This window comes from Meles meles, chromosome 5, assembly GCF_922984935.1.
Source record: "Meles meles chromosome 5, mMelMel3.1 paternal haplotype, whole genome shotgun sequence".
Lineage (NCBI taxonomy): Eukaryota > Metazoa > Chordata > Mammalia > Carnivora > Mustelidae > Meles > Meles meles.
Genome location: NC_060070.1, coordinates 142,576,841 through 142,603,568, shown reverse-complemented (window position 1 = coordinate 142,603,568; position 26,728 = coordinate 142,576,841). Strand labels below are relative to the sequence as shown.

General features: G+C 47.1%; 2 protein-coding genes and 1 non-coding gene across 8 annotated transcripts in view; 2 read left to right on the top strand and 1 right to left on the bottom strand.

Annotated features, from left to right (window-relative positions):
* The window catches only part of ATXN1 (ataxin 1), a 394,638-nt gene extending 379,341 nt beyond the window's left edge, over positions 1 to 15,297 (top strand). For all 6 annotated transcript variants that reach the window (XM_046004627.1, XM_046004628.1, XM_046004630.1 and 3 more), the window contains one exon: positions 12,075 to 15,297. In XM_046004627.1, coding sequence (XP_045860583.1) covers positions 12,075 to 12,605 — 531 coding nt within the window. In that variant the 3' untranslated portion in view covers positions 12,606 to 15,297. The remainder of the gene's footprint in view (positions 1 to 12,074) is intronic.
* Positions 9,124 to 9,249, top strand: LOC123942939. Its single transcript, XR_006818561.1, has one exon. It is a non-coding gene; the product is annotated as a small nucleolar RNA SNORA40 (small nucleolar RNA).
* Positions 15,298 to 18,083: 2,786 nt separating the features above from the next.
* The window catches only part of GMPR (guanosine monophosphate reductase), a 47,096-nt gene continuing 38,451 nt past the window's right edge, over positions 18,084 to 26,728 (bottom strand). Inside the window, exon 9 of the mRNA XM_046004633.1 lies at positions 18,084 to 23,267. Coding sequence (XP_045860589.1) covers positions 23,081 to 23,267 — 187 coding nt within the window. The 3' untranslated portion in view covers positions 18,084 to 23,080. The remainder of the gene's footprint in view (positions 23,268 to 26,728) is intronic.

Below are 26,728 nucleotides of genomic sequence, written 5' to 3'. Positions count from 1 at the left end.
GAGGATGAGGGAGAAATCAGAGAGAAAGTGGGGCGGGGGGGGGGGGTGGAGAGGAAGGGAGCCAGAGAGCTGATATCTGGATTTAATTTATGTTCCCGGGGCTGCGGGGCTGCCTCCCTCGCCAGTGTGGCGCGGAGAAGTTTTCTGCTCTAGACTGGAGAATCAGCCATGTCTTCTCTACTCGTTAGAAATCACTGACACTCACACCCACGGGGAGATTGAGGGATGTGCCAATTGTTTCTCTTCATTAGCAAAATCACAAAATTGATGGGGGGAGTGGTGGGAGAAGGGATGGTTTCTGATACAACAGCTGGGTGGCTTTGTGACTCCAGGCTTGGGATTCCCGCGTGGAAAGAGAGCCACGGGGATGCGTGTGACCTCAGGAAACCCACCCCATCCCCGTGGGATGCAGCACGGCCTGGTGGGGGAAGACCACCAGCCTGGGCTCTGGCTGGCCGCAAGACGGGTCGTTTTTCCCTCCCAGCTGCCGTTTTTCTCATCCCTGAAACAGGCGAATGATTCGTTATACCAGATCTGTCACAGCCCCCCTCCATTTTTGGAGTCCCAGGCTTCTCTGCCTCGCAGAACAGAGCTTGTAGAAACCACCAGCATTCGCTAACCAAAAGCCGAAGCGTAAAACGGAGGGGGTTTTCGTTTCGGTGACTATTTTAAGGAGCTGAACTCCTAATTGTTATTGTGGAAAGACGCCTCCGGCGTGTCTTCAGCTGGAGCTCCGGAGGAGACAGTGTGGGAGAAAAGCGCTGTCGCGGAGCCGTCCCTGTCCCTGTGGCGTGGCTGTTCCCGTTGCAGTGTTCTGCACAGGCAAAGTCTCTGCACCCAGCCCCCCGGCCCACGGCTGTGGGGGAGCGAAGAATTCCAGGTGTGATCGGTTCCCACCAAATGCGCCGCTGGACCCCTCCTTCTGGCCATGCTGCATCTCCGTCCTCGTTTGCTGTGGGGGCAGGGAGCACCTTCCACCCTGGGGAGGGGAGCCGGCCTCCCTGCTTCCCGCAGGCTCGGTGATTCCAGCTGAAAGCCCTGATGGACCACAGAATCCCTTCCCTTGGGGCCTCACTCCCAAGTGTAATCCGATGGATTTTCTTCTCCCAACTGTACAGATTGGGTCTGTGAGTCTGTAGCAGTCTAGTGGGAGCCAGTGGGGCTCAGTGAGAAGACAGGGCATCCTCTCTGCTGGAGTGGGCAGCTAGTGAGCTGGTGAAGAAAATGCAGGACTTGGAGCTAAAAATACCTAAGTCAGGATCTCTCTCCCACCCCTCCCTAAGCACTGGAACCTTGTGCAAATTGTGTGCAAATTAGTGCACAAATTCTGTATTGATTGCACAAACTACCTCAGCCTTCCAGTCCTCTGACGTCATGGGAAGAATGAGGGTTGTTGTAAGGATTGAAGAAAATGTGTCTAAAAGAACCGGAGCAGGCAGAATGTAGCATCTGTAAGCCCCGAGAGCATCGGTGACCTTCCTTGCTTCCGTTGAGGTGGCTTTGGCCCTGCGAAGAGAAAAGTTAGGGGCATCTGGGCGACGTAGTCCATTAAGCGGCAGACTCCTGGTTTGGGCTCATGTCAGGCTCTCAGGGTCATGAGATCAAGCCCCGCATCTGGTTCCCTACTCAGCACGGCGTCCGCTTGAGTCTCTCTCCTTCTGCCCTTCCCATTTGTGCTCTCACTCTCTCTAACATAAGTAAATCTTTAAAAAGAGAGAGGGAGAAACATTAGATTCTGAAAAAATAAATAGAAGGCTTCATGGTCTAAAAAAGAATTTATGAAAGGAGAGGCAGTCCAGAAAAGTCCAGAAAAGAGGAACAAGTTCCAGAGCACCCACACCGCTATTTCTCCAGAAAGGGCTAAACGCCCTCCTGCAAGCCAGTTGTACCTGCCTTATCTCTTGGAGCGTGTGCTGGCCTGGAGGAGTGCATTGGCGGCCCTGCCCTCCACGTCAGTAAGAGCCCCCAAAATAGAGGTTCCATGCGCCTTTCTTGTGCCAGGCGCCCCCTGGGCAACCTCTGCCCGGGATGCCATCCCCTCCACTTCCAGCGAGCAAACACGCACCACCTGTGAGCAGCGCCCCCATCCCTCTGTCTCCTGCTCCCCAGGCTCAGCTTTGCTCAGGAGCATGCAAAACTTGCTCAGTAGCATGGTAGTAAATTTCATTTGCAAAGTGCTCTGGGGTGACACTTTCCTTGGACGGTGACTTTCCTCACTGGCGAGCTGCTGTCTCTCACTTCCCGGATCCTCCCAAGGTGACTGCTTCCCTTTACCTCCTTGGAGGTTGGTTAATATTCGGTGCCATTTACCTTTCGTAGCTGAGCTGGGGGGGGGGGCCGTGGGGGAGGGTGCATGTGTGTGCATGTGTGCATGCGTGTGTGCAGACACGCTAGTGCAGTGTGTTACAATGATGTTTCCTGCACGTCGGCCAGCGGCTTTTCTTTCATGCCTCGATTTCTAATTCGACTGCTGGGTTCTATGACTCATCAGTGGCAGCATTATGTTTTAATGGATTAGCTGATGCCTAAAAATAGCCAAACCTCATGCGAGCAGCACAGAAGTCTGCATGGTCCCTTAGCAGCCAAGGCAAACTGACTTGCCAGCGTTTCACATGCGGGGCTTGGTGGGAATGAATCCAAATGTATCAAAAAATAGGTAGTGACCTCCCCCGTGTGCGAAAGCCCGGCGCTGGGGCCAGCAGTCGGCGATAAGCCTCCCCTCCTTGCTCATGCCAGAAAGGCTCCAACAGAAAGAGCACGTTTCTGTTGATGCGCCTGTGTACCCCTCCAAAAAAAAGAAAAGAAAAAGAAAAAGACTCTGTTTTAGCCCATGTGTGATAGGCGTGCCCCCAACCAGGGGGGGTCTTATGTGTATTAGGGAAGCAGACTCTCATTGTTGGTTATAGCTGTTTTTTAATTAATAGGCTTTATTGTTTAAAATAGTTTTAAGTTAAAAAGAAAAAAAACGAGCAGAAAGTAGAGAGATTCCCAGACACGGAGGTTCCCCTGTTGTTAAAGTCGTGCATATGTATAGTGGCCTGTGAGACAACGCATCAGCCAGGACCGATAGGTGATTTTACTTCTGTTAAGGCTCATTCTCCGTGCTGTGCACTCTGCAGGTTTCGACAGATGCGGCACGTCACCTGTACACCGCTGTATCATTCAGAGTAGTTTCACTGCCCGGACAATCTCCGTTTCACCTACGCTTCCTGCCCATCCCCACCCCTGCCCCGGAGTCCGGGCAACCCAGCCACTCATCTGTTCTCATCTCTGTAGTTCTGCTTTTTCCAGAATGTTCTATCGCTAGGATCACACACTAGGTAGCCTTTTCAGACCGGCTCCTTTCACTTGGCAATATGCATTTAAGGGTCCTCCCTGTCGCTTAGTGGCCTTGATCCCTCATTTCTTTTTAGCAGAGACTAATACGTTGTTTTCCGAAGGCACACCTTTTAAGACCCTAGAAGAGGAGGGCAGGTGCCATAGAATTCGGTGTGCCTGAGAGCTGGTTCAGCCACCTGTTGAGTCGGATCCTAACGGGGCCTCCCCGCGGTGTCGGCTCTGGGAGCCAGCCTGCAGCATGCGAGGAGAACCCAATGTGTCATTTGGCATTTGTGTTTGGGGGCGTCTCTGAGCCGGGGTGTGGGTTTACCGAACAACCCTGAAACGCTTCCGCCAAAGACTGAGTCAGGTTTTAGCATTTAACATGATTAAATGTTTTAAATAGAATGCTCACAGATACTCTTACACTCGACTGAAGAGTTGTGACTGTTTTTATTAATGATTTTTAAACACTGGCGTAAATGGGTGTCTCGCTTATCCCGGTCATCTCTGCTCCGTGTTGAGAACATAGTCATGCACACGGGCCTTCAAGGAAAGCAGATTGGCTTTTTTTTTTTTTTCCCCTCCTGGTAAAACAGGATCAAGTATTTCACTTGTTGACCAAGTTGGCAATCCCCAACCTAATAATTTCACCAAAAGCCAGCCATGTTGACTGAAGCCCGGCTTCTGAGCCATCTCGCTGATCCCAAGCAGGGGCAGAATTTGTACGTTTGGGACAGTATCAGGCAGAAATGGTTTGTAAAACAGATGCCCTTCACATTCGCGAAAACAGGGATTCTCGTGGAGGAAAGGGGAGACATATTTAAACAACAGACGTTTTGTTTTCTTTATATCTTGTTTTTGGTGATATGTACATATGTGTGTATATAGACATAGCACCAATCTAAGATTGAAATATACACGCAAAAACATAAATATGTAGATACGCATACAGTGTTCAGACACGGTAGTCGTTGACTAAGTAGTTAAGAGAATTTTATTAAGCTTCTACACAGAAGAGCTAAAAATGATCATAAAAGCCAGTCATTAGCCAGACCAGGAAGGGGACATTGAATAAGTAATCATCAGCCCAGAAGCGAGAATGTGTTGCCTCTCTGTCTTGGTGCTTCCATCCTGCATAGAAATTGGAAGTGATCGTTTTAAAGGAGGTGATTTGCGGGGGTGAGGGGGGAGGTTTGCTGGAGAGAAAGAGGGGTGGGCAGATTTCTCAGAGAAGCAGCCGTGAGCTAACGGGTGTGCCTGCCGCAGCAGGAGGAGGGCAGGAAAGGGTGGAAAAGGATGGGAGGTGACCCGCCCCTAAAAAGGAGAGGTGCTGGCTACAAGGCATCCAGAGATGAAAGGCAGAGGGGCCTCAAGCTGACATAGGACAAAGGCTGTTCATGCTCACATTTCATCCTGCAGACTGCTCAAAGTGTTTGGAAAAGAATGTATTTATGGGTTGAAAAAAAAAATGGGCCGTGTTGAGCCGCCAGAAGTTATGTAACATGCTTGGGTTTTATATGGCACTGCCCTCCCGAATATATTTTCCTTGGGGTTTCATCAGAGGCTCTTTGAACCCCAGCATGATCGTAAAATGAATTAATGATTATTAGCCCATCCGACAGAGCAAAAGGGAACTCAGGAGTGGAGAGAAAGCATCTGCAGTGTGATTCGGTGACATCAAGATGAGTCGAGGCAGCTGTCACTCAGCCCAGAAAGCGACCTGTTCAGGGGTGAGCCAGACCCAGGGAAGGCTCTGCTCTTCTCCCTGGGGAGGACCGGAAGCCCAATTTAGTCCCAGTTGGTGAAAAGAAACAAGGACAGGCAGAGCCTTCCGGTGTCTAAACATTGACCTCTGTTGGCCATTCATGCCATTGCAGTGTTCTTACGTAAGGGAAAGCGAACACGGAACTGGTGAGGCTTTCAGATGTTTACTTAGCACCTGTTACACTCCAGAAAGTATTCTACACTCTGGTGAGAGAACAATGAGCAAAACAGACAATATCTGCACCCTCGTGGAACATAGAGTCTTGGTGGAGTTTGGGGAAAGAGGTGATACAAACAAATACATAAGCAAATATAATAAGTGCCATGGGAAAAAAATAAAGCAGCCTAGAGAGGATAGGAATACTAGGGATGGAGGGTCGTTACTTTAAACAGGGTGGTGGCCTGTGAGGTTCTCTCTAGAAAGGGGAATGGGAGGCAGCAGTACACAGGGCAGGAAGGAACCCAAATGGAGGAAAAAGCAGACGCACAGACCCAGAGGCTCCTGTCTTTCGGAGTTCAACGAGGAGATCAGGGTCACTACAGTGCAGGGAGTGATGGCAGCGCGGTTTAAAGATCATATTGGTCTTGTTCGTGGCAGCTTTTTCTCCCAGTGGGAAGCTGGCTTGGCCAGGAAAGTGGTGGTGGAGGCAGGAAGAAATGGTCTCATTTTAGATACATTTGGAAGATGGAACCAACAGGATTGGCTTATAATTTGGAGTTGTGCAGGATGAGAAAGAGCTGAGTAAATTATGATTCCCAGCACCTTGACCCAAACTCCTGGAAGAATGGGGATGCCCTTCATGGAGATGAAGAAGAACAAGCAGGCACCAGTACACCAGAGCAAGGGCATACCAGAAGGGCTATCTGGAACGCGTGAAGTTTGAGTTGCCAGTAGACGCCCTAGCGGATGTCATCAGATAACATGGCTGCCATTGTCCAACTCTGCCATTGTGAAGTTACTTGTTTCGTGTGCATGTTCTGTCTCCCCCACGGAAGGCAAGAACTGGATCTTCAACCAGAGGAACTCTTTTCTAGTCCTGAATACTTAGCAGGTACTCAGGATTACATACTGAACGTTGCTAAAGCCGTAAACCCTGGAACATGTATACTCAATCAATAATATCTTGAAGTTCCTGACACCATGGGGACGACCCACGTGGGCCCAGATTCAAGCAGTTCACAGACTGAATGTTCTGGTTTCAAGTAACTTCATGTCACCAAATCCCACCTTCTTTGTTTCATCTCCAAAACAGGACAGGCTGTTTTGAGGTAGGTAATGCTCCTCGCCAAGGGGATTCCAAGGAGATCAACCTAACCATCTATACTCCCACCGAAAAAGCCCTCGGTGTGATTTCTTCATTAACTGTTAATGATCAGTTAACCTTTAAGAAGGTTTGTGTCCTCCTGACAAGCCCAATTATGAAATAAAAATAGATTTGTGGTGAAGGCATTAGTGGGCTTATTTGAGATATGTGCAGTAAGAGTTTGACTTCCACCAAAGAAAGAGGAAAAAACTCATTTTAGGTCACATAGATGCAGACCCCCAAAATGCATTATCTAGATAATTCAGTCTATGTAATTATGGAGGAGAAAAATATTAGTGAAGATAAATATTAGCGAGGGTAAGCAATTAGAACAAAAATAACATTCGGCCAGAGCTATCCTGCCTACTGCTTACAACAATCAGAACAGCTGAATACTCTTTTGCTCCTAATTTGCGTAGACCAGCTGAGAACGTGTGGTGTGGTGCCTTTCCCAGGACAGCAGAGCTTCTCTGGAAGGAGACACATCTAGAATTTAGGAGGAAGGGACCCAAAGCAAGCCTTTGAAACAGTGGAGGAGATCTTCCCCCAACCTTAAAAATAAATTCTAATCTTATCAGCTCTTTTTCGTCCAGGGCTCAAATACTCTCTTCTCACCTTGTCACTTTCATGAATTTTTAGGTAGGCTCTTCAAGCTATGGACCACATTACAACATTTAATTCTAAGACTCATCTTGGGAGTCTTGAGATGAAAGAGTAATAAAGGGCTTTCAAAGTGTCCCCCCCCCCAATTACGATACCATGGGAAGCATATACGTCTCCATCATAGCTTTCGGAGTGATCAGTAATGTTACCTCTTACAAAGGCCTTGGAGATACTTCATCATAAAAATGTATCTACAGATACTTGGTAATGTGTGGACGTTTTCAGTTAGATTTGTCTACAAGGATATAGTAAATGTGACATTCAGAGCTTGAAATGTTGGCCACTCGGAGGAGTTCATACAACAAGGCTCACACCTCAAGATCTTGACCATTAGCAGGTGTCGGCAAGAAGACAGACTCTACCCAAGTACGGGGAATCACGTGGGAAAATGCAAAGCATACTAGAGGCCAGTGTGTTTAGAGATGGGGTTTGTAGTGTTACAGACATCCCATTACTTCTGACCAGTGTTAGGTGGGGATAGGCAAACGGAATCTTAGGAGGTCTTTACACTTGAGAACTCTGTTTCTGTGACTTTCAATTGCAGCTAAACAATCCCCACTTGAAGTAGGATTCATTCCTTCTGCATGGCATATGATGTTAATGCTCTAAGGGGTTTGAGACAGTATTTATGGTCCTCCCGGTTGGAATTGGCTGGGCGTCCCCATCTGACACTGTAACTTGTAGGTATCTTTGTACATACAAAAATGCAAATACATATGTGTGTGTGATATAATGTAGCTCTGTAATTAAATATCATCCTCCTCACCCATTATATAGGGAGATTAGAATTGTATGAGTAGGTACAAGGCAGACACTATTCCACGATTTGCTGAACCGTGAAATAAAGCAATGAGCTTGTGCCATTGGATCTTACTTATTTCAGCTAACATTTATCACTGTTGGGGGTAGTGGAAATGTTAAATTCATCTCTTTTAGTGGCATTGTAATATCTTTGTTCACAGAGGCAGAGATAGGAGCAAAGGGAAAGAAAATGGGTTTGGGGGGGCCAAAGACTGGGATTAAATCACTATTCCATCAGCTCATAGTTAGGATGTTAGGCAATGACTTAATCTCTCTGAGACTGTAGTTCCTTATTTGTAAAATTGGAACACTAGTACTTCTTTTTGCTAGTCTGCTGTGCACATAAACAAAATACTTTTGGGGGAGTTTGTACCTAAATGTTTGACAGGTGGTAGACACTCAAAAAATGTTTAGCTCTCTTTATTTTATTAAAATAGCCCAGAACAATTTCCCCCTGATAATATGCACATTTATATGGGCTCACATTCACACATGCACTAGAGTAGGAAACTTCAATATTCACTCTAGTTGTTCCCTCTAAAAATACTTATTATGACTTTTATGGAAAAAATAAAATATATCATTCAAGAAGTGTGTGTACAACTAAACCAATCATAGTTACCAAAAAAGATAAAGTAGGTAAAATGGAAAGCCACAGTCCATATCACATGGAAATTTACTACTTTTTAGGGTTTGGGGGGTTATATTTTAATTACTTCTGTGTTTGTGTATGTGTGCCTGCATATAAAATTCAACAAAACATTTTTAATATTATAGTCAATATTATTTTGATTTACCTACATCTACCATTTTCATTGTTCTTTGTTCATTCCTGCATCTACAAACTTCCATATAGATTCATTTTTTTTCCTATATAAGGAATACTTAGTAGTATTTTCTTTAGTGCATATCTATTAGTGGTGAATTCTCTTACTTACTGTTTGTCTGAAAAATGTATTTTGCCTTCCTTCCTGAAGGCTCCTTTTGACCAAAGACTTGGTTGGCAAGTCTTTTTCTTGAGTGTTTTAAAGATATCCCATTGTCTTCTAGACAAAACGGTTCCACTTTTTTAAGTCAGTACATTTTTATTTAAGGGATTTCACATGGGAGTCCTTCCACTGCCGATCACCTTAGCTCCTCCAAAGTGGGAATCACAGTCTTCAAAATAACCCCTTTACAAAGAACTTTTGTTCAACCCACAGTTGTCGCTGTCAGTCAGCCCACACTTCTTATGGTTGGGCTTCTCTGATCTCTGCTTGAATATGGACAGACTTCTTGCTTTTGATTTCGTTTAGCTCATAGACAAAGACTTAGACAAGTGGGAAAAACAAATCCTCTTTTGCAACCCAGAACTCATCGTTCAGTGCGAGTTTTGATACAGGTGAGAAGGCACATGATGCCAAAAACAGTTCCGTTCTTTTTAGTGAGAAGTCAACTATGAATTTAATTGTTGTCTATTTGGAGGTAATGTATATTTTATTCTGGAGACTTCAGGAATTTTCTTTTCCTGTCTTTGGTTTGTAGCAGTTAAACTGTGCCCTGCTGAGGTGAGAACTTCTTTTTCTTTTCCCTGTTTGGGGGTTAGGCCCTCTTGAATCTGCAGATTATTGTCTTATACCAATTTTGGAAAATTCCAAGCTATTATCTCCTCAAAAATGTTCATTCTGCCCCATTATCTCCCTCTCCTCCTGGTACGATTCAATTTACATGTCTGTTAGATCTTCTCAATGTGTCTTCTATGTCTCTCACCTCTCCTCTGTGTTAACTATTTTTTTTTTTTTTGGCTCTGTGTCTCATTCTGTGTAGTTTCTTCCAAAGCAGCAATTAATTAAGGAATCCAGCAATTAATTAAGGAATCCAGTTCACCAGTTCTGTCATCAACCACGTTTATTCTGTTGGAAAATCCATTGTGTTCTCCTGATTTAGTGAATGTATGTTTCTTTATTCTAAAATTTCCACGATCTTTTGAAAATAGATTCTAGTTCTCTACCAAAATCCTCAAGCTTGTCTTTAACCTCCTTTAATATTGTAAACATGGGTCATTTTAATGTCTGTATCTGATATCTCTACTTCAGAAGTCCCCCACCGCCATGCTTTGGGTCTGTTTCTATTATCTGTTGTTTCTATTGGGTTTTTTATTCACATCCTCTGGTCTGTTCATGGACCTTGTCCCTCTTATTTAATTGAGTGTCTTTTATTTGAAAAACTGGAAATAATTCATGACCTTAACCCAGTTTTAGGGGCTAAGATGATCAAAATCTGAGCTTCAGACCTTGAGAGGGCCTGTCTACTTCTGGTTCATCTTACTCCTAGAGTACAGCACTCAGCACTTTGGGGTCACAGCCCAAAAGAGTGGTGCTCACCAGAAAGCACCCTGCCTTGGTACACCGGAAGGGTAGAACCTGAATTTCATTCCCTACTCTCCCCCTCCCCGACCCCTGGAGATTACCAGAGGTCTACTTGGTCTTGAAACTGCTCAAATTTGGAATGTGCAGATGCCCTCAGGGGAAAATAGGTTTAAATCTCTCGACCATCACCCTTTTCTGAGCTTTACCCGGTGGTTTTTCATTATCTTATTTTCTGTCTAATGCCATTAAAAAAAAAAAATCATGTTTTACATTTTTCCCTTAGTTTTTGTTTGCTTGGTTTTTGTTCAGAGTATTTAGTTGTCCTCAGCAAGAAGAGTGTTCCAGATTACCTAGTGTACTACCCTGAGAAAAGCTATTGGAAACTGACTCTTTGAACCTACTTCACTGTTTTTTTTTCTTTTTTATATAACATAAAGTCGAAGAAAATAAATTTCTGTGAAAATTAAACTGTTAGAACCTCAAGTGCCTTTCAGCCTAATTTAATGGTAACAGTAGGATTTTCACTCGACACTATCTCCCTGCCTTTGCTCACCTATCCCTACTTCCAGGAGTGTCATCCCCGTGCATCCACACCTGCACTCCACCCCCCAGTATGTTTCAAAACTTAGCACAGTGTATTCTCACCCAGGAAGACGTCCTTAGTCACCTCGTCTTCAAACAGGCCTATGCTTTTCCTCTGCCCTCCAGCAACTTAATATTGGTATTCAGGTATTATAACCCTACTCGCCACGTTGGTCCGCAATTATGTTCACGTGCCTATTTGCCCACTTGATTGTGAACTACTTTGGGACTAGGACTGGATTTTCAGTTTATTTCCTTAGCACAGTGCACACATGGCACATGGTGGTAGACAAAACAGCAGACTCTTGAGAGGATACTGAGCTTCCCCCACTTTAGATATCTGTCTTCAAACCAGTGCACAGCCTGATTCGAGTACCTGGTACTTGACCTTGGATGGGCCAAGTCCATGAGCCCTCTGTGTCCTAAATTTTACCCTCTACCCAACACTGTCCACTCCTCAAACCTCTCCACATGCTGCCCAGCCTTCAGGAAGGCTCTCCCTCTTTACTCCAGCCTTCACTGATTCTGTTCCCCTCAGTTCCTGAGTACACACTCATTATCCGATAAATATTAAGCTTCAACCATGTGCCAGGGACCCTTTTCGGGGCCAGGGATACACTGATAAACAGGTAAGTGCTGCCTCCGGGAGCCTGGATACAAGTTCACTCTAGTTATCCCTGTTAAACGTGAGAACAGTGTTTACCCAGTGAACGGATAAAATGCAAGACTGTATCTTGAGCTCCAGTCGCTGACAGAGACTTACTCAGTGCTGAACCCTAAGTACCTGTTCCGTGTCCTCAGGAGCCCATCCATCTGTTCTAAAGGAGGCCAGCTAGAAAGCTGATACTTCGTAAAATAATATTTTGAGGGTCGCTTGGGTGGCTCGTTGGTTAAGCAGCTGCCTTCAGCTCAGGTCATGACCCCAGCGTCCTGAGATCAGGTTCCACATCAGGCTCCTTGCGTAGCGGGGAGCCTGCTTCTGCCTCTGCCTGCCACTCTGCCTGTGCTCACTCTCTCTGACAAATAAATAAAATCTTAAAAAATAAAATAATATTTTGAACACTAAAGGGGCTTTCACTGGCTTCTAACCAACACCCATGCGTGGTCAATAATTAAGAGCCTCATTTGTGTGTGTTGGTGAATGAGTCTTGTGTTGGTGGATGAGGAAGAAGAACGAAGTCTTCTCCCCATCCCCCCTGCCCAAATCTGGCTCATGCACGTGTGGGTGTGTATGACCTAAAACAAGAAGAAAATGTCTTCATCGTCCTTTTCCCTGTCTCTGTTTCCACAGGTCAGCGTGGAGGTTTTGGTAGAGTACCCTTTTTTTGTGTTTGGACAGGGCTGGTCATCCTGCTGCCCGGAGAGAACCAGCCAGCTCTTTGATCTGCCGTGTTCCAAACTCTCAGTTGGGGATGTCTGCATCTCGCTGACCCTCAAGAACCTGAAGAACGGCTCTGTTAAAAAGGGCCCGCCCGTGGATCCCGCCAGCGTCCTGCTGAAGCATTCAAAGACCGACATCCTGGCAGGCAGCAGACACAGGTACGCCGAGCAGGAGAACGGCATCAACCAGGGAAGTGCCCAGATGCTGTCTGAGAATGGCGAACTCAAGTTTCCGGAGAAAATAGGATTGCCCGCGGCGCCCTTGCTCACCAAAACAGAACCCAGCAAGCCCACGGCAACGAGGAAGAGGAGGTGGTCGGCCCCGGAGACCCGCAAACTGGAGAAGTCAGAAGACGAGCCACCTTTGACTCTTCCTAAGCCTTCTCTAATTCCTCAGGAGGTTAAGATTTGCATTGAAGGCCGGTCTAATGTAGGCAAGTAGAGGCAGTGTGGGGAAAGGAAATTCGGCTCTCCCTTATCATTTGTATCCAGATTACTGTACTGTAGGCTAAATAACACAGTATTTACATGTTACCCTCTTTAGGTTTCTGTTCTAACCTTGTCATTAGAGTTACAGCCGGTGTTGCGCAGGAGATGGGTGCACTTGCTTTTCCGGGAGTGTCTGGCATGGCAGTGGCAGGTGGGGGGGTGGTGGAGGGGGACGGCCAGGGCAGGCCACCCCCTCCCTCCCCGCGCAGGCTCTGGGGCGTCCCGGTAGAAACGAAATGTGGCTTCCGAGCACCTGCCTTTTCCAGCCGCACTGAAGCCTCCACTGGGCGCTGACTTCCGCCGCTTTCCCAGAGAAGTCCTGCGGGGCAGGGAGCTGTCCAGGGTGCACACGCGCGCGCGTGCGTGTACTCCCGTGGGGGCGCGTGCACGTGGGGGGCACAGGTGCGCGGCCAGGGAGGTTCCCTTTCCCTCTGCCTCCCTCCGGCCCACTCTCTCCGGCCCTCAGCGCGGGACTGGAGGTCCAGGGGGAAGGTCCTGGTGAGGTTCTCCCGGCAAAACCAACACAGGAACTCCGCTGCAGGGCCCGATCAGGGGCCTCACTCAGACAGCAGATGGAAAGCTAACCGTGCAGAAGATCCTTCCCCCGACCCCCCAACATATTTTACAATAAAAGCAACTTTTAATCCTATAGATATATATTTCCCCCTATGGGGCCTGACTGCACTGATATTTTTTTAGAGCAACTGCCACACGTGGGATTTCGTTTCTGCTTTACTAGCGCAGTGATGTCTCCGGGGTGTCCCGGTGGGCTGGGCAGCTCCTGCTGGCCAGCGCCCCGCACGGTGGGGGGTGGGGGTGGGTGGGGCGGCGGCCGGGGTGGCAGAGGGCGGACACCCACTCTGGATTCCGTGCAGTGTTAGGAAAACCAATCAGGTTATCACTTTGACTTCGCTCCCAAGAGGTAGGCGCGAACTGCCCTTCAGAGAGCCGCGGGAGCTCTTGCATTGGGTTTGCAAATCTCGTCTTTTAACTTTAGTACTGTTTATAGTTCATGACTATGGACAACTCGGGTGCCACTTTTTTCAGATTCCAGTGTGACGTGAGGAATTAGATTTCGAAGATGAGCATATATATTACTATCTCTAAGCACTTAAAATGCTGTTCACACTTTATTACCAAGCATCTTGGTCTATCATTCAACAAGTACTGTATCTCCCTTTAAACTCTTTGGGAAGAAAAAAACAAAACAAAACAAAAAAACTAAGTTGCTTTCTTTTTTTCCAACACTGTAACTACATTTCAGCTCTGCAGAGTTTCTCACGAGCAAGATATTGGAAGTTTCAATGTGGTTTAAAGGGATGAATGTGAATTATGAACTAGTACGTGACAATGAATGGCCACCGAGTACCGCCTGACAGAAGGCACTTTTCACTTTGATGTTTGAGAAAGAATTAAAGGCCTATGCAGAGCTGGCAGAGAAACTGAGAGAAAAGGGATGGAAAAAAGAATACTCATTTTTGTCCAGTGTTTTTCTTTTTAAGATGAACTTTTTAAAGAGCCTTGCAATTTGCACATCTTGAGTTTATAATTTGTGTGATATTCCTGCAGTTTTTATCCAATAACATTGTGGGAAAGGTTTGGGGGACTGAACGAGCATAAATAAATGTAGCAAAATTACTTTCTAACCTGCCTAAACTCTAGGCCGTTTTATAAGGTTATGTTCCTTTCAAAATTCATTTTGGTCTTTCTACCACATCTGTCACAAAAAAAAAAAAAAAAAAAAGGTCATAGCAGGACAACTCTGAGAATTTTCTTCAGACTCATTAAGAAAGTTTTCCATAAAGACATTTATATATGTGATCAAGTTTTTTTAGAAAAAACAATTACTTTATTATTGTTGAAATTAATGTTATTTTCAGAATGACTTTTTTTTTTTTTTTCATCAGAAATCAAATCAAGATTTTAATGTTTGGTACAAACCCAGAAAGGGTATGTTTCACAGTTTAAAACTTTCATCCCCAGAGACCTGAAACCTTGTTTGTGGGTTTTGAGTGCGTGTCTTAAAGTGCTTTTAAAAAAAATTAGTTTTATAAGTAGGGAGAAATTTTTAAATAGTCTTACTTGGAATGGCTGCAGTCTCTCTGAACAAATACTTCATTGGATTTTTCTTTTATCACTGAAAGGAGTACTTCTTGCATTGCACAAATTTGAAAAAAAAATTCTAATGTCGACCCACATTTTGGCTGTCGAGTATTCCATTATGTTGAGCTCTCACCAGAACTAATGATATTTATAAACCGTTTTCTGGGGTGTACCAAAAACATTTGAATAGGTTTAGAACAGCTAGAACTGGTCCTTGACTTTCTGTGGATTTCATTACCCTCTCAGCATGCTGACAGAGAGCTGGGTGAGCCCATTCTTGGGGTCATACTGCTTATTTAGTGCTGTATTTCTTTCTTTTTTTTTTTTTTTTTAACGTTTCTGCTCAGAGAACTTGCTTAATCTTCCATATATTCTGCTCAGGGCACTTGCAATGATTAGGTTTTGTTTTTCTTTTCCTTCTGTAACCTTTGATGGTAAGAGGAATACGGGGCTGCCATATAGAGACTCTGTCCTCTCCAGTACCACTATTGACAGAAACTCACGTGGACGCAGAAACACACACACACACACACACACACACACACACACACACACACACCATCTTTCAGTTTAACATCCAGTACTGAACTAACCGGATCCTCAACACCGACACTAAAATGGGAAAACATACGTGGTTTGCAGCAATAGGAACATCACCATTAATTTTTGTGCTTCTATTTCAGGTTATAGGAATGACACAATCATGGGTTCTCTCTAAACATTGTCCCATTTCATTCTCTTGCTTTTGTAGCGCGTGCAATACTTCCCGTGCCAATAGGCCTGACCAGTGTGCTCTAGGGAACACTCATCCCCCGTTGGGCCCATCATCCCTGTTCTGGCCAGAGACGGGCTGGAGGGGAGGAACCAGGAATGGGAGCGCTTCCCACAGTGAGCTCCCACCGAGGATGTGGAGTGCTGGGGCTGGGAGCTTTCGGGAGCCCCGTGTGTCTGTCACCACGTTGCAGAAAGAGCCAGTGGAGGAGAGCTAGGCAACGAGCCACAGTCTCCCCGTGGCCACGAGGAATAGTCAGTGTGCAGTACGGAGAGGGCGGAGGCAGATTCGTTTCTAAGGTGTGCCCAGGAGCAACTAGAACCAGGATCAACCCATTCCATCTCCACGGTGTTTTCCAGAGCGGGCGGGTTCCTCCTTCCCTGGTCTGTGTCCTTGACACTTTGAGCCGTTCCTCTGGACCTGGGCAGGAAGTGTGGCCTGATGTGTGTGTGTGTGTGCACGCTGTGAACATGCGGCCCATGGCCATGGAGGGGCCACCTGCAAACAATGGTCACCGCTCCTCTGTGGCAGCTTTCTCTTCAATAGGAAGAACATCCAAAGGACAGGGAACCTCGTCTCGTTGGCAGACATTGGTGAGCCCGGGGCGGCCTTTGTCCCCGCTCCTGTGTAGCAAACCTGACAATGACAGTCATAGAAATTCTCCGGTGCCGAAAAGCTTAACGAGGATCAGCCATGTGCCTCTGTACGATGTCCACTTTGCAATATTTAGCCATCTTTAGTTCTTTCTTTCTCTCCTGTTTTCCATTTCTAAAGTACTAACAGCAGGCCTTTTGCGTTTACAACGAAACACAATCACCGAGAAATCAGTCAGGGCGAAAAGAAAAAAAAAAAAAAAAAGAAACCAACAAACAGGAACCTCTCTTTATAGGGATTTCTAAATACGTAAAATGACTGTTCCTTAGGATGTCTCACTTAAGAATCATTTCAAGTTTGTTTGGGCCACATTGGGGAGGGGGAGGTGGGGGATACGGAGAAGGATGCCACTTACCTCAAACCTTGTGAAGTGGAAATCCAAATTGCATTTTCGTTCGGACTTGGGGATAATTTTCTATGTCCGTCAGTTTTTGGGTTCTCGCCCCCCCCCCCAATCCACTCAACCCGGTCTGGTATGGGAGGATTTGATTTTTTTTTTTTTTTCCTCCTGTGGCTGTTGATCCCATCGCTGACTCTGAATGGTGCCCCTCTGTGTTTTCTGTTAGGTGAGTGTGTCGCGTTTTTCTCCCCCCACCAGGAAGTGGCAGCATCCCTCTTCTCCCCTACACGGAACTCTGCGAAACCTTTCTCACCTCTTACTCAGGGACGGGGCTGGCGTGTGTGTGGCACACTGGTGTGTCCAGAAGCAGCATTTCGCCTGCTCTGGAGTGCGGTTGCATAACTCCGAGGAATGTGTAGATTTCCTGCATCGTGTGGATTACCCCAGAGATACGGCCTACTTGCAATATCATGCTGCGTGTTCATGAGGAACAGTAGCTCCTAGTAATCATAAAATTCACTCTTTGCACATAGTTTTGATCTTTACTGAAATGTGTTGCCAAAATTTATTTTTGTTGTTGTCGCTTTGGAATTCTTTTTGTTTGTTTGTTTTTTAAGGAAACAATTGACAGTACCCTTTAACATCCGTGACTGCTAAGGAAACCTATTTCTTTCGTAGAGAAAAAAAAAAAAAATCTCAAAATGCTTTTGAAGACACTAATGCCATGCTATTTCAGATGTGGGAGAAGCAGCAGAGCTCTTGGGACGGGAGGCCAGGCTTTGTGAGCTGTGCTGGTTGTCATGGCTACCGTCTCCGGAACCCACAAGCAGCTCGACAAACTGGTCTGTTCTCTCCCAGAAGGCTTTGCACTTCTGTTTCCTAGTCACCCACGATGATTCCAGGTGAAAGACGGGCCGGCCGTCTCAATCCAGCGCCCAATCCAGCGCCTTCGGTGGGGATCTAAAAGGAAAGGAAGTTACGCTTTCTTTTTTAAAGTGGACTGGAAGCCTTTGCTTCCAACTTCGTGTTTTTAACCCAGAATTTCTGAAATAGAGAATTTAGGAACACATCAAGTAATAAATATACAAAAAATATACTTTTTTATAAAGCACATATGTGCGTATGCTATTGTGTTGGGTTGGTTTCCTCTTTTTTTCCACGGACAGTGTTGTGTTTCTGTTGATAGGGAAATTCCAAAGAATTTGCACACCTCCACTCCGGAGCTGAGATTTCTTTTACATAGATGACCTCGCTTCAAATATGTTACCTTACGGGATAGGATCTTTTCTTGTAGCACTATACCTTGTGGGAACTCTCTTTCTCTCTCTCTCTCTCTCTTTTTTTAATGTACACCTAATTTGAGAAGCTGAAGAAGAAAAAATTTTGAAGCACTCATTTTGAGGAGTACAGGTAATGTTCTTGAAAATTGCACAAAAGAAAAATGAATGTCGAAATGATTCATTCAGTGTTCTAAAGACATGGATCTGTTGAAACAATAAGTTTCATACCCTGTTTGTAAAAAAAAAAAAAAAATGCATAAAGGTTGAAAGTTACGTGTTTGGGGGTTTTTTTTTCTTTCCTTTTTTTTTTTTTTTTTTGTATATAGAAAACTGTTATGTCTCAAATAATCAGATTTGTGAGGTTATGGCCTGGAAGAATTACTACAGAAAAGGCTCTTAAACTATACCTATATAAACTTCCTTTATGTTTTTGTTACATATTGCCCTCTTCCGAGGGAGGGCGACTCTGTATTCTGCAATTTGAGAATACTGTTCATTCCTGTGCTGGAAGTCCTTCTCTGAGCTCCTTTCTTGGTTTAAACTCTCAAGCCCTCGCAATTCCTTTTTTCTCCAGAGATCACTTTTGACATCCTCTGCACTTCTTGTTCCAATAAACCCAAAGAATATTATCCTAAACAAGAAGTGTTTGTAACAAGAGATCCTAGCTACCAGAAAAACGGAACTCATCATGAGGACAAAAACAAACAAACAAAAAAAAAATGCTCAGCCTTCTTCCCCCCCCCCAACACCTCATTTAAATGGGGGGGGCTCTAACATGAACTTCAATTTCAATGCCTCATTTTACTTTAGTTTGGGATTTTTTTTTTTTCCTTTAATCTTGAGGCCAAAATCAATGTAGAGTAACTTCTAAGAGTCCCATGTTGTCCCCAAATCAAGGCAGCCAGTGGAAACTGGACAGCCGCGCGGGAGCGTTAAACACACCCACATACAGTTCTTAAATTCAGAATCTCAGTCCCTCCCTTTCTTTTTAAAATGCAAGTCTTCTGGTAGCTGACATTCACCTGTACGATGACGGGAGTGGACAGTGGCTTCAGCTTTTCATGTCCTTCATGACTTGCATACAAATGGTTCAGCTGTATTAAAATTAAGTGCATTTGGCCGATAGGTAGTATGTATACGGTAAGGGTCTCTAAGAATTTCCGTACCTTTTCTTATCTGAAAGGACTTAAGTCTTCCACTGCAGATAATCGGAGACTTTGCCCAAGATTTCTTCCCCTTTAGTTTGTGTGTTCGTTTGCTGTCTGGATAGCCAACGAGCCTGTCTCCTTTTCCATGGCCAGTCTGAAGGCCTGCGTTGGAAGTGCTGTTTACAGTAATCCTTGCCAGGATAACATCCTGTCCTCCGGAATGTCAAGTCTGAGATGCTGGACACTGGCTAAGAGCCGGGTCTTTACAGAGCAGTTACCAAGAAGTCGGGGGTGTAGGTTTCCTCTGGTTCTTACCCGAACCACTGAATCTTTAAGACATCCTTGGGTCCAGGAGTGGGGTAAATTGTTCAGTGAACCTTGAACTTCACACCTGTATGTTCAGTTCTGTGAATACTGCCCTTTTGGCCTATTAGGGTGGTATCTTCCTCCTGGGTCTTCACCTAAACCCATTTAGTGTCAAGTGAATGGAGGTTTCAGGAGAGCCCTGCCCAGTATTTGTGGGGGCCTTTGGGTAAGACAGTCCTAACTTCTGGCCCCAGGGCCATCTCCGAGATTCGTACCTCCGTCTGTTTTACAATCAGATCATTACCCGCTGAACTTCCAATTGTATGCCTCCCACCGGCCAAGGGAAAAGAGACACCAGAACTTTGAGGGCACTATCAGACTGATACGGCCAGTACAGAGGAGAACTAGGGAAGGAATGTTTTGCACCTTATTGAAAAGAAAATTTTAAGTGCATACATAGTTAAGAGCTTTTATTGTGACAGGAGAACTTTTTTCCATATGCGTGCATAATCTCTGTAATTCCAGTGTAAAATATTGTACTTGCACTAGCTTTTTTAAAACAAATATTAAAAAAAATGGAAGAATTCATATTCTATTTTCTAATCGTGGTGTGTCTATTTGTAGGATACACTCGAGTCTGTTTATTGAATTTTATGGTCCCTTTCTTTGATGGTGCTTGCAGGTTTTCTAGGTAGAAATTATTTCATTATTATAATAAAACAATGTTTGATTCAAAATTTGAACAAAATTGTTTTAAATAAATTGTCTGTATACCAGTACAAGTTTATTGTTTCAGTATACTCGTACTAATAAAATAACAGTGCCAATTGCAAACGTGTGTCCTTCCGTGTCAGGTCCTTGAAGAGAAGAGACAACTGAGGAAAAGAGGGCAATCCCGCACTTCGCCCCCACTGTGAGCACCGGGTCGGTGTGTGCTGGGGAGGGACACAAGGCAATGGTTTTCCTACTGCTTTTTTTGGAGGGGGAGGGGGAGGCAGGGGGAGGCAAGATGCGTTGGTTATGCCCGAGATGAGGTCAGTGATAAAAGGCACATTTCGACAGCCCATGGTTGGACTTACTCAGTTCATGTTTTATTCTATCTGAACCATGCTGTTGATAAGAGAGATTTGTTTCTGAACAGCATTTGGCAATTTCATGGGACTCCTGTAGCCTCATCGATACATTCTGGAACAATGTTGCTGTATGCTGGTTCCGGGTCTAATCCTGGAAAGTTCCTTCGGTTTGTGCCTGACAGAAATTCTACAAGCTGGGGGCCTCCCTGTATGCACGTGGGGGAGCCCATTTGTCTCAAGGGTGCAGTGTTGAGGGCATTTACGGTGCCCACTCAGCCGCTGCCCCACGAAGTAATCCCCCCAGGACCCAGGCATGGGAACCCCTCTGCCCCCTCTGTGCATGTGGCCATAGGATCCTTCCAGCCTTAAGATGCTGCAGAGGTGGAAGGGAATTCTCGGGGTCAAATTCAGAGTTTTCTCTGAGCCCAGGGAGGCGGGGGTGACGCCTTTCCTTTTGCTGCCTTCCTGGTGAGACGTCTGGGGGTATCTCGCCCCGACTCTCCTCTTGGGACTCAGAGTTGAGGTCCTGAGCACTGTGAATGTCAGTGTTGAAAAAAGGTGCACCATGCAGGAGCTGCTAAGGTGAAGGGCATCTCGTTCACAGACCCCCACCCCCTGCCCCCACCCCCACGCCGACTCCTGCACAGGAAGGCTCGAAGGTTGCAGCCAACATTCAGGTATCCTACCTGATACCAGGTCTGAAGGCGCCCACAGCACGGGGCTTCCCGGCACCCCTGACCATGGGAGGCAGAAATGAACTTAGTAAGGCAAAGCATAATGGAGATTTGGGGTGCTTTTTGCAAAAATCTCTGCTTCAAAGTGATTCACTTCCCTAAAAACTAGGTGAGCATAAGGACCTGCTTCCAGCTCGTGGAAAAGCAGCATGCACAATCTGTACACGAGCTGGATAGAGCAGGCACAGTTCTCTGCAAAGAGCACAGCCTCTAGCGGGCTGCTGGGGGTCCCCCTCCCAGACCACTCCCTCTGGGTGTGGCACGGGAGTGGGCTGTGTTAGAGGGGACAGCGGCCAGCCCGAGCTCAGGCGGGGGTGTACCCTCAAAGTCCCCCTTACTATGGCTGGTGCATTTGGAATGGGTTTTAAGACCTTTCCTTTCCTTCTCTCCCTTATTTTGCAACAGAGAATCTCTTAAAACTAACACACTGAAGGGCTTGAGCAGAAACTATCTTCCACAGGTGCCCCAGGGGGGCTCAAACCTCAGACTAGTAAACAGAGAAGGGGGGTGCCCCCAGGCAAACCCCACATCTCGCTCTGTATGTTAAACGTTCTCCAGCCCTTCATCTCCAAAGGCTGGCCAATTTAGGTCTCCATGAGTACAAGAACTATTCTCAATGGATTGGGGGTGGGGGGTGGAGCGTGACCACGGAGTTCACATTGCTGGACCTTTAAGTGTATTCTTAATAAACTACAAACGGACCTAGAATCTCCTGGAACATTATGGGCTGGAGGGACCCTTCATATGGTGGCAGTTCACCACAGACCTCGGGCCATTAATTTGTCCTTAAACAGCAGCACCAGTGACCCTTCTCTACTCCAGGGTAGTCGTTTGCTTTTTCAAGGAAAACGGACTCTTGTGTCTGCTTCGTTAAGCCTCGTTCAAAAGAAAATAAAGTAAAACATCCTGGCCTGCATCTACTTTCCAGTCCTACTGCTCAAGGAACTCTCCAGAAGCAGTGGCCAGTCATCATTAATAAATCCATGTTCACTCTTCAAACAGGCACAGTCAGCGGCAGGATTCCTCCAAGGCCATGGTCCGTCCTCCATACCATTGTCGCCAGTCAGTGAACACCATGTGGTCCTTCCTCAAAAGTATGAACGGCCTTGACAAGGGACTAGTTCTAACTCCTATTTTCAACCAATGACTTGTAGAAAACTGCTGGTCAAGGTTTTGGTTATTTTTCAGGAAGGATTCCACTTGCCAATTTTTTGGTGGATGACCTTTGAAGAAAACGTCTCGTGAACCTCAAAATAATGTCTGTTCTCGTTAAGAGAGAGGCCAACCTCACCGGTTGGGACTGAGGAGGGAAGAGAGGAAGGAAAACAAAACTCAGTGAAAAACCAGGAGAGGGACAGCATCCCCAATGCAACACGGACCCCAGAGTGCCAGATACCCGATTCCAAATGGCACGTGTAATGCAGGTGGTGGAGAGACGTCACCATACCTCATATCCAAAAGGGGACCATTTCTTCAAGTGCATGGGTCTAGTCAGGTGCTTTTGTCCTTTGTGGCAACCAAAAGCAGAAGAGGGGGAGCCCAGTGACTCTGATTGGCCTGGCCACCCCGATCCTCCCTGATCCTCTCCTCCCGCCACGCCTTGACTGCTAACAGCCGAGCAGGGGAAGAAGGTAGGAAACCCCCAGCTCTCCTGACAACTTGTTTCTAGCAAATGCAAACTCCAGCACTCCGCCAAGTCTTAAGATAATCGCATTATATTAAAGTGAAACCATTTTTCTTTAAAAAGAGAGAAGAAAAGAAAAGGAAAAGGTGAGTTAGTTTTAACAATGAGGTTATGAGTTCCAGGCAGCCGGGCTCTGACCACTGACCCAGTCTATGCCCTGCTTCCAGTGCCCCCCGAAGGCACCAGGGGAGCCCCAAAGCCTCCAGGGGGCGGGGGGGGGAGCAGGAGGCCATAGTCCACCATTCAGGAGCAGCCAGTAACTCTGATGGAGCACGAGGGCGGTGGGCAAGCAGGTGCGTGTGGACGCTGCCACGAGCCGGACGTCACCTCATCCTCAGGGGTAGCTGAACACGGTGTTGTGCTGTTGGGTCACTCGGATGAACGTCGCCCTCCTGCTGAGCTCTTTGAGTTTTGCGGCCCCCACGTAAGTGCAGGTAGACCTCAGTCCCCCAAGAATATCCAGAATTGTGTTTTCTACATCCCCCTTGTAAGGCACTTCCACAGTCTTGCCCTCAGAGGCCCTGCAAGAAAAAGGAAGCTTGTCTTTTAGTCTGGTTTTTTTTTTTCCCCCTTTAAGAACCAAGCCGGAATCATTCCCAGCTTCAGCCCTTTCAACAGCCAACAGCCCCCCCGCCCCCCCACGCACTCTGGGAGCTAAATGCCCACACTGCTAGGAATGTGTGGTCACAGCAGCAGCTCAGATGAAGGCGAGGCCCCTCCCGAAACACACAGCCTCGCTGCCGGCTGCCCGGGGCACCAGCAGCCTTGGAAGAAAGCACCCGCACCTTCCCCCGCACGGTGCCCTCCTCACTCCGGGGCACCCCGTCACTTAGGAGCCTCCACTCTGCCCCTAACCCACCCTGCCCTTCTCCTCTAGCTTCATCCGGACACCAGCGTCCCTGTGACCCAGAGCCCCAAATGCCCCAGGGGAAGAACAGCCCAGGCCGATCACCTCAAGCGACCCCTGCCACCGTCTCTTCTTGTCACCCTCCCTGATCAACAACAGAAGCCTGGGGCTTCACCCTCCCACATGCCAGCTCTCCAAGCAGACCCCGAGTGTCCTCGAGCACAACCATCAGGAGGAGGAGGAAGGTAGCAATACAGCCAGCCTCCCGCTCACAATGGTCTGACTTCACCACAGTGGGTGAGCGATACGCACTCGGTGGAAAGCAAACTTCGGATTTTGAACTTGGATCCTTTCCCAGGCTAGTGATGCGCAAACAATCCTAACTGGTGATGGGGGTCCCCGGGGGCTGCAGTGACATCAGCCCGAGGACTGGGAGGGGGGACAAGCACTCTGCACCCGTACAACTGGTCTGTTTTTCAGTAGAATATTCAATAAATTACACAAGACCTTCAACCCCTGATTATCAGACAGGCCCCGTGCTGGATGATTCTGCCCACGGCAGGCTACCGTCAGCGTTCTGAGCAGAGTTAAGGTAGCCCAGGCTAAGTGAGGATGTTTCGTGGGTTCAGTATCTCAAGCGCATTTCAGTTTATCCTATTTTTACCTTGAGATGGGTTTATCGGGATGCAGCCCCATGCTTAAGTCGAGCAAGATCTATAAAATGCACAACTCAAGCCCCCCCAAGTGGAAGGGACATGCGGTCCAGACTTGCCTTCGGAGGGGCGTTACCAGAAGGAAATGTCTAATCCATGCAAAACCCTAGCCCTCATCTGAGGCCCAGGCAATCTAGAAATTCTAACAGTTAACCAAATTCTGGAACTTTCTTTAGCTGATCTCTTCAACTGGAAAAAATATAGCATCTCTCAATCTCCTCGCCTAGAATTTCAAAACAGTATTGACTCTCGTGCCTTGGAATCCACAGGCAAGATGGTCCTGCCTCCCTAAACCACTGACTGCAGCCAGGGCTGGCCTCGGGGCTGGTTCAGAGCATCGAGCTCCTGACGCCAGTCCCTGACCACACCCAAGACGGCTCACGTCCCCGCACTCCATGACCACAGACCAACACCTACGCACTTGTGCCCGCAATGGCCACCGTTTCACTTTTTTTTTTTTTTTTTTTAATTTATTTGACAGAGAGGTTACAAATAGGCAGAGACACAGGCAAAGAGAGAGGGGGAAGCAGGCTCTCCGCTGAGCAGAGAGCCCGATGCGGGGCTCGATCCCAGGACCCTGAGATCATGACCTGAGCCGAAGGCAGAGGCTTAACCCACTGAGCCACCCAGGCACCCCTGGCCACCGTTTCACTTCTGAAAAAGATTTCTGTGACCTGCCTGGGGCTTACTGGAAGTCATCTAGATTCTCATCGTTGTCTCTTTGCTGATGGGTGACGGCCCCTTTTGCAAGTCATTTATTGCTGAGGTTCACGTCCTCTCCTCTGGTAAACGAAGGTACTTTGATCTGTCTCCCAGGGACAGTGGGAGGCATAAATGGTTAATGGCTAGGAAGGAACCAGCAAAGCATAAATAGCTTTACCTTCATTAAATACCACCATCAAAGCAGGACGATTCTTGTGAGGAAACTGTGGGGAGGGGGCTGCAAACTGCCAGGGAAAGGGGAGGGAGCCAGGGAGGCAGAGTCACAGAGGAACAGAGACACAGAGAAAAAAACAGAGACAGCCTGCAGGGCTCAGGCTGCCTCCAGACTGAGCTTCAAATTCCGTTAGCACTTGCCTCTCCTAAGATCTGAAACCACTTCCAGAATCTTCTATTTTCTGTTTTGTCTAAACTCTGCTGAAATGACAGAAGGGGATTTTTTTCTTTTGGTGCCTCGGCTGCTGCGTGCGGCATAGCCTGGTCTGCCCTCTTCGGTCTAGTTTCCTTAGAACCCAGAACAGATGTAGCTAGAGGTACCGAGTGTCCTCCGGGAAAAGCATCTAGCGATCACCCAACCACAAGGGCTCTGCCTAACGTGGCAGTGCATAGCAGACACGGCTCGGGCCCTGGGGTAGGGACAGTGGTTGCTGGTAAAGCGTGAAGCTTCCAGACCAGAGGTCCGGGGGGAACCGAGGCAGTGAGTGACCCCCTGCCCACCCTCGGGCACCATGTGGGAGAAAGAGCCTTCTGAGGCTGCACCAGAAGGAGAGTTCCTCTCGTTCTTACTTTGTGAAGTTTCCAGGATGGGGGTAAGACACAGCTCCTTACTCCCCTTTCCCACCCTGCCTTCCCCACACTGTCGCGTCTTGACGCAGGTCCCCCATAAGAGGAGAATGAGATCGGACATCAGTCCACTGGTCCCCCCACACTGAAGCACAGAACTCTGGGAGAGCACCCCACGCCTCCCACCCGCCTGCCCGTGAATCTCAATGCTGGTAAACCTCGAGCTGAGATTTACCTCCAGCAGGACTTGAACCCCAGACAAGACACCCGCCTCCCATGTCCTCCAGATGAGCTTTCGGGTGTGGGATGGATGGTAGGAAATGCAGGGTGGCCACCAGGGAGGGTTAGAGCTCCGGCCCCAGTGCCCGAGGCTTCCCAGAGAAAGGCAAACCCTCCCTCCCAGCAGACTCCCCCGTGAGAAAGTCCACCTCGTGCGACTCGTCATCAAGCTAACACTGAGGAGAGGCAATGGCAGTTTCTAGGGAACAGGGCCACGTAGATATGTGCTGTCCTGAGGTTCTTCAAACACACATGCAGACAATTAAGATGGAAGTGAAACAGAAAAGGCCGGGTTATATTTGGGGATCACAGATTTGTTTAAAAAAAAAAAAAAAAAAGCAGAAGCCATCATCCCTTCTGCGCTAACACAATTAAATGGCTAAAAATGCTGCCTGTGTCAACCGTCAGAGCCTGGAGGCAGGTGAGAGTCCTACCATAGGGGAAACACGGCACCTTCCAGAAAGGCCCGACCTCCACGCGGCGGTGTGCACCACGCCTGTTTCACACGTGACGGGAAACCCAGGATTCAACCCGATTCTTGCAGCCTGACTTCGTTCCAGGCTAGAGATGGGTGGTGACGGGGCTCACTCAGAGCTCTCAGAAGGCTCTACCAGAAGGACGAGACAAAAAGATCCTTGCC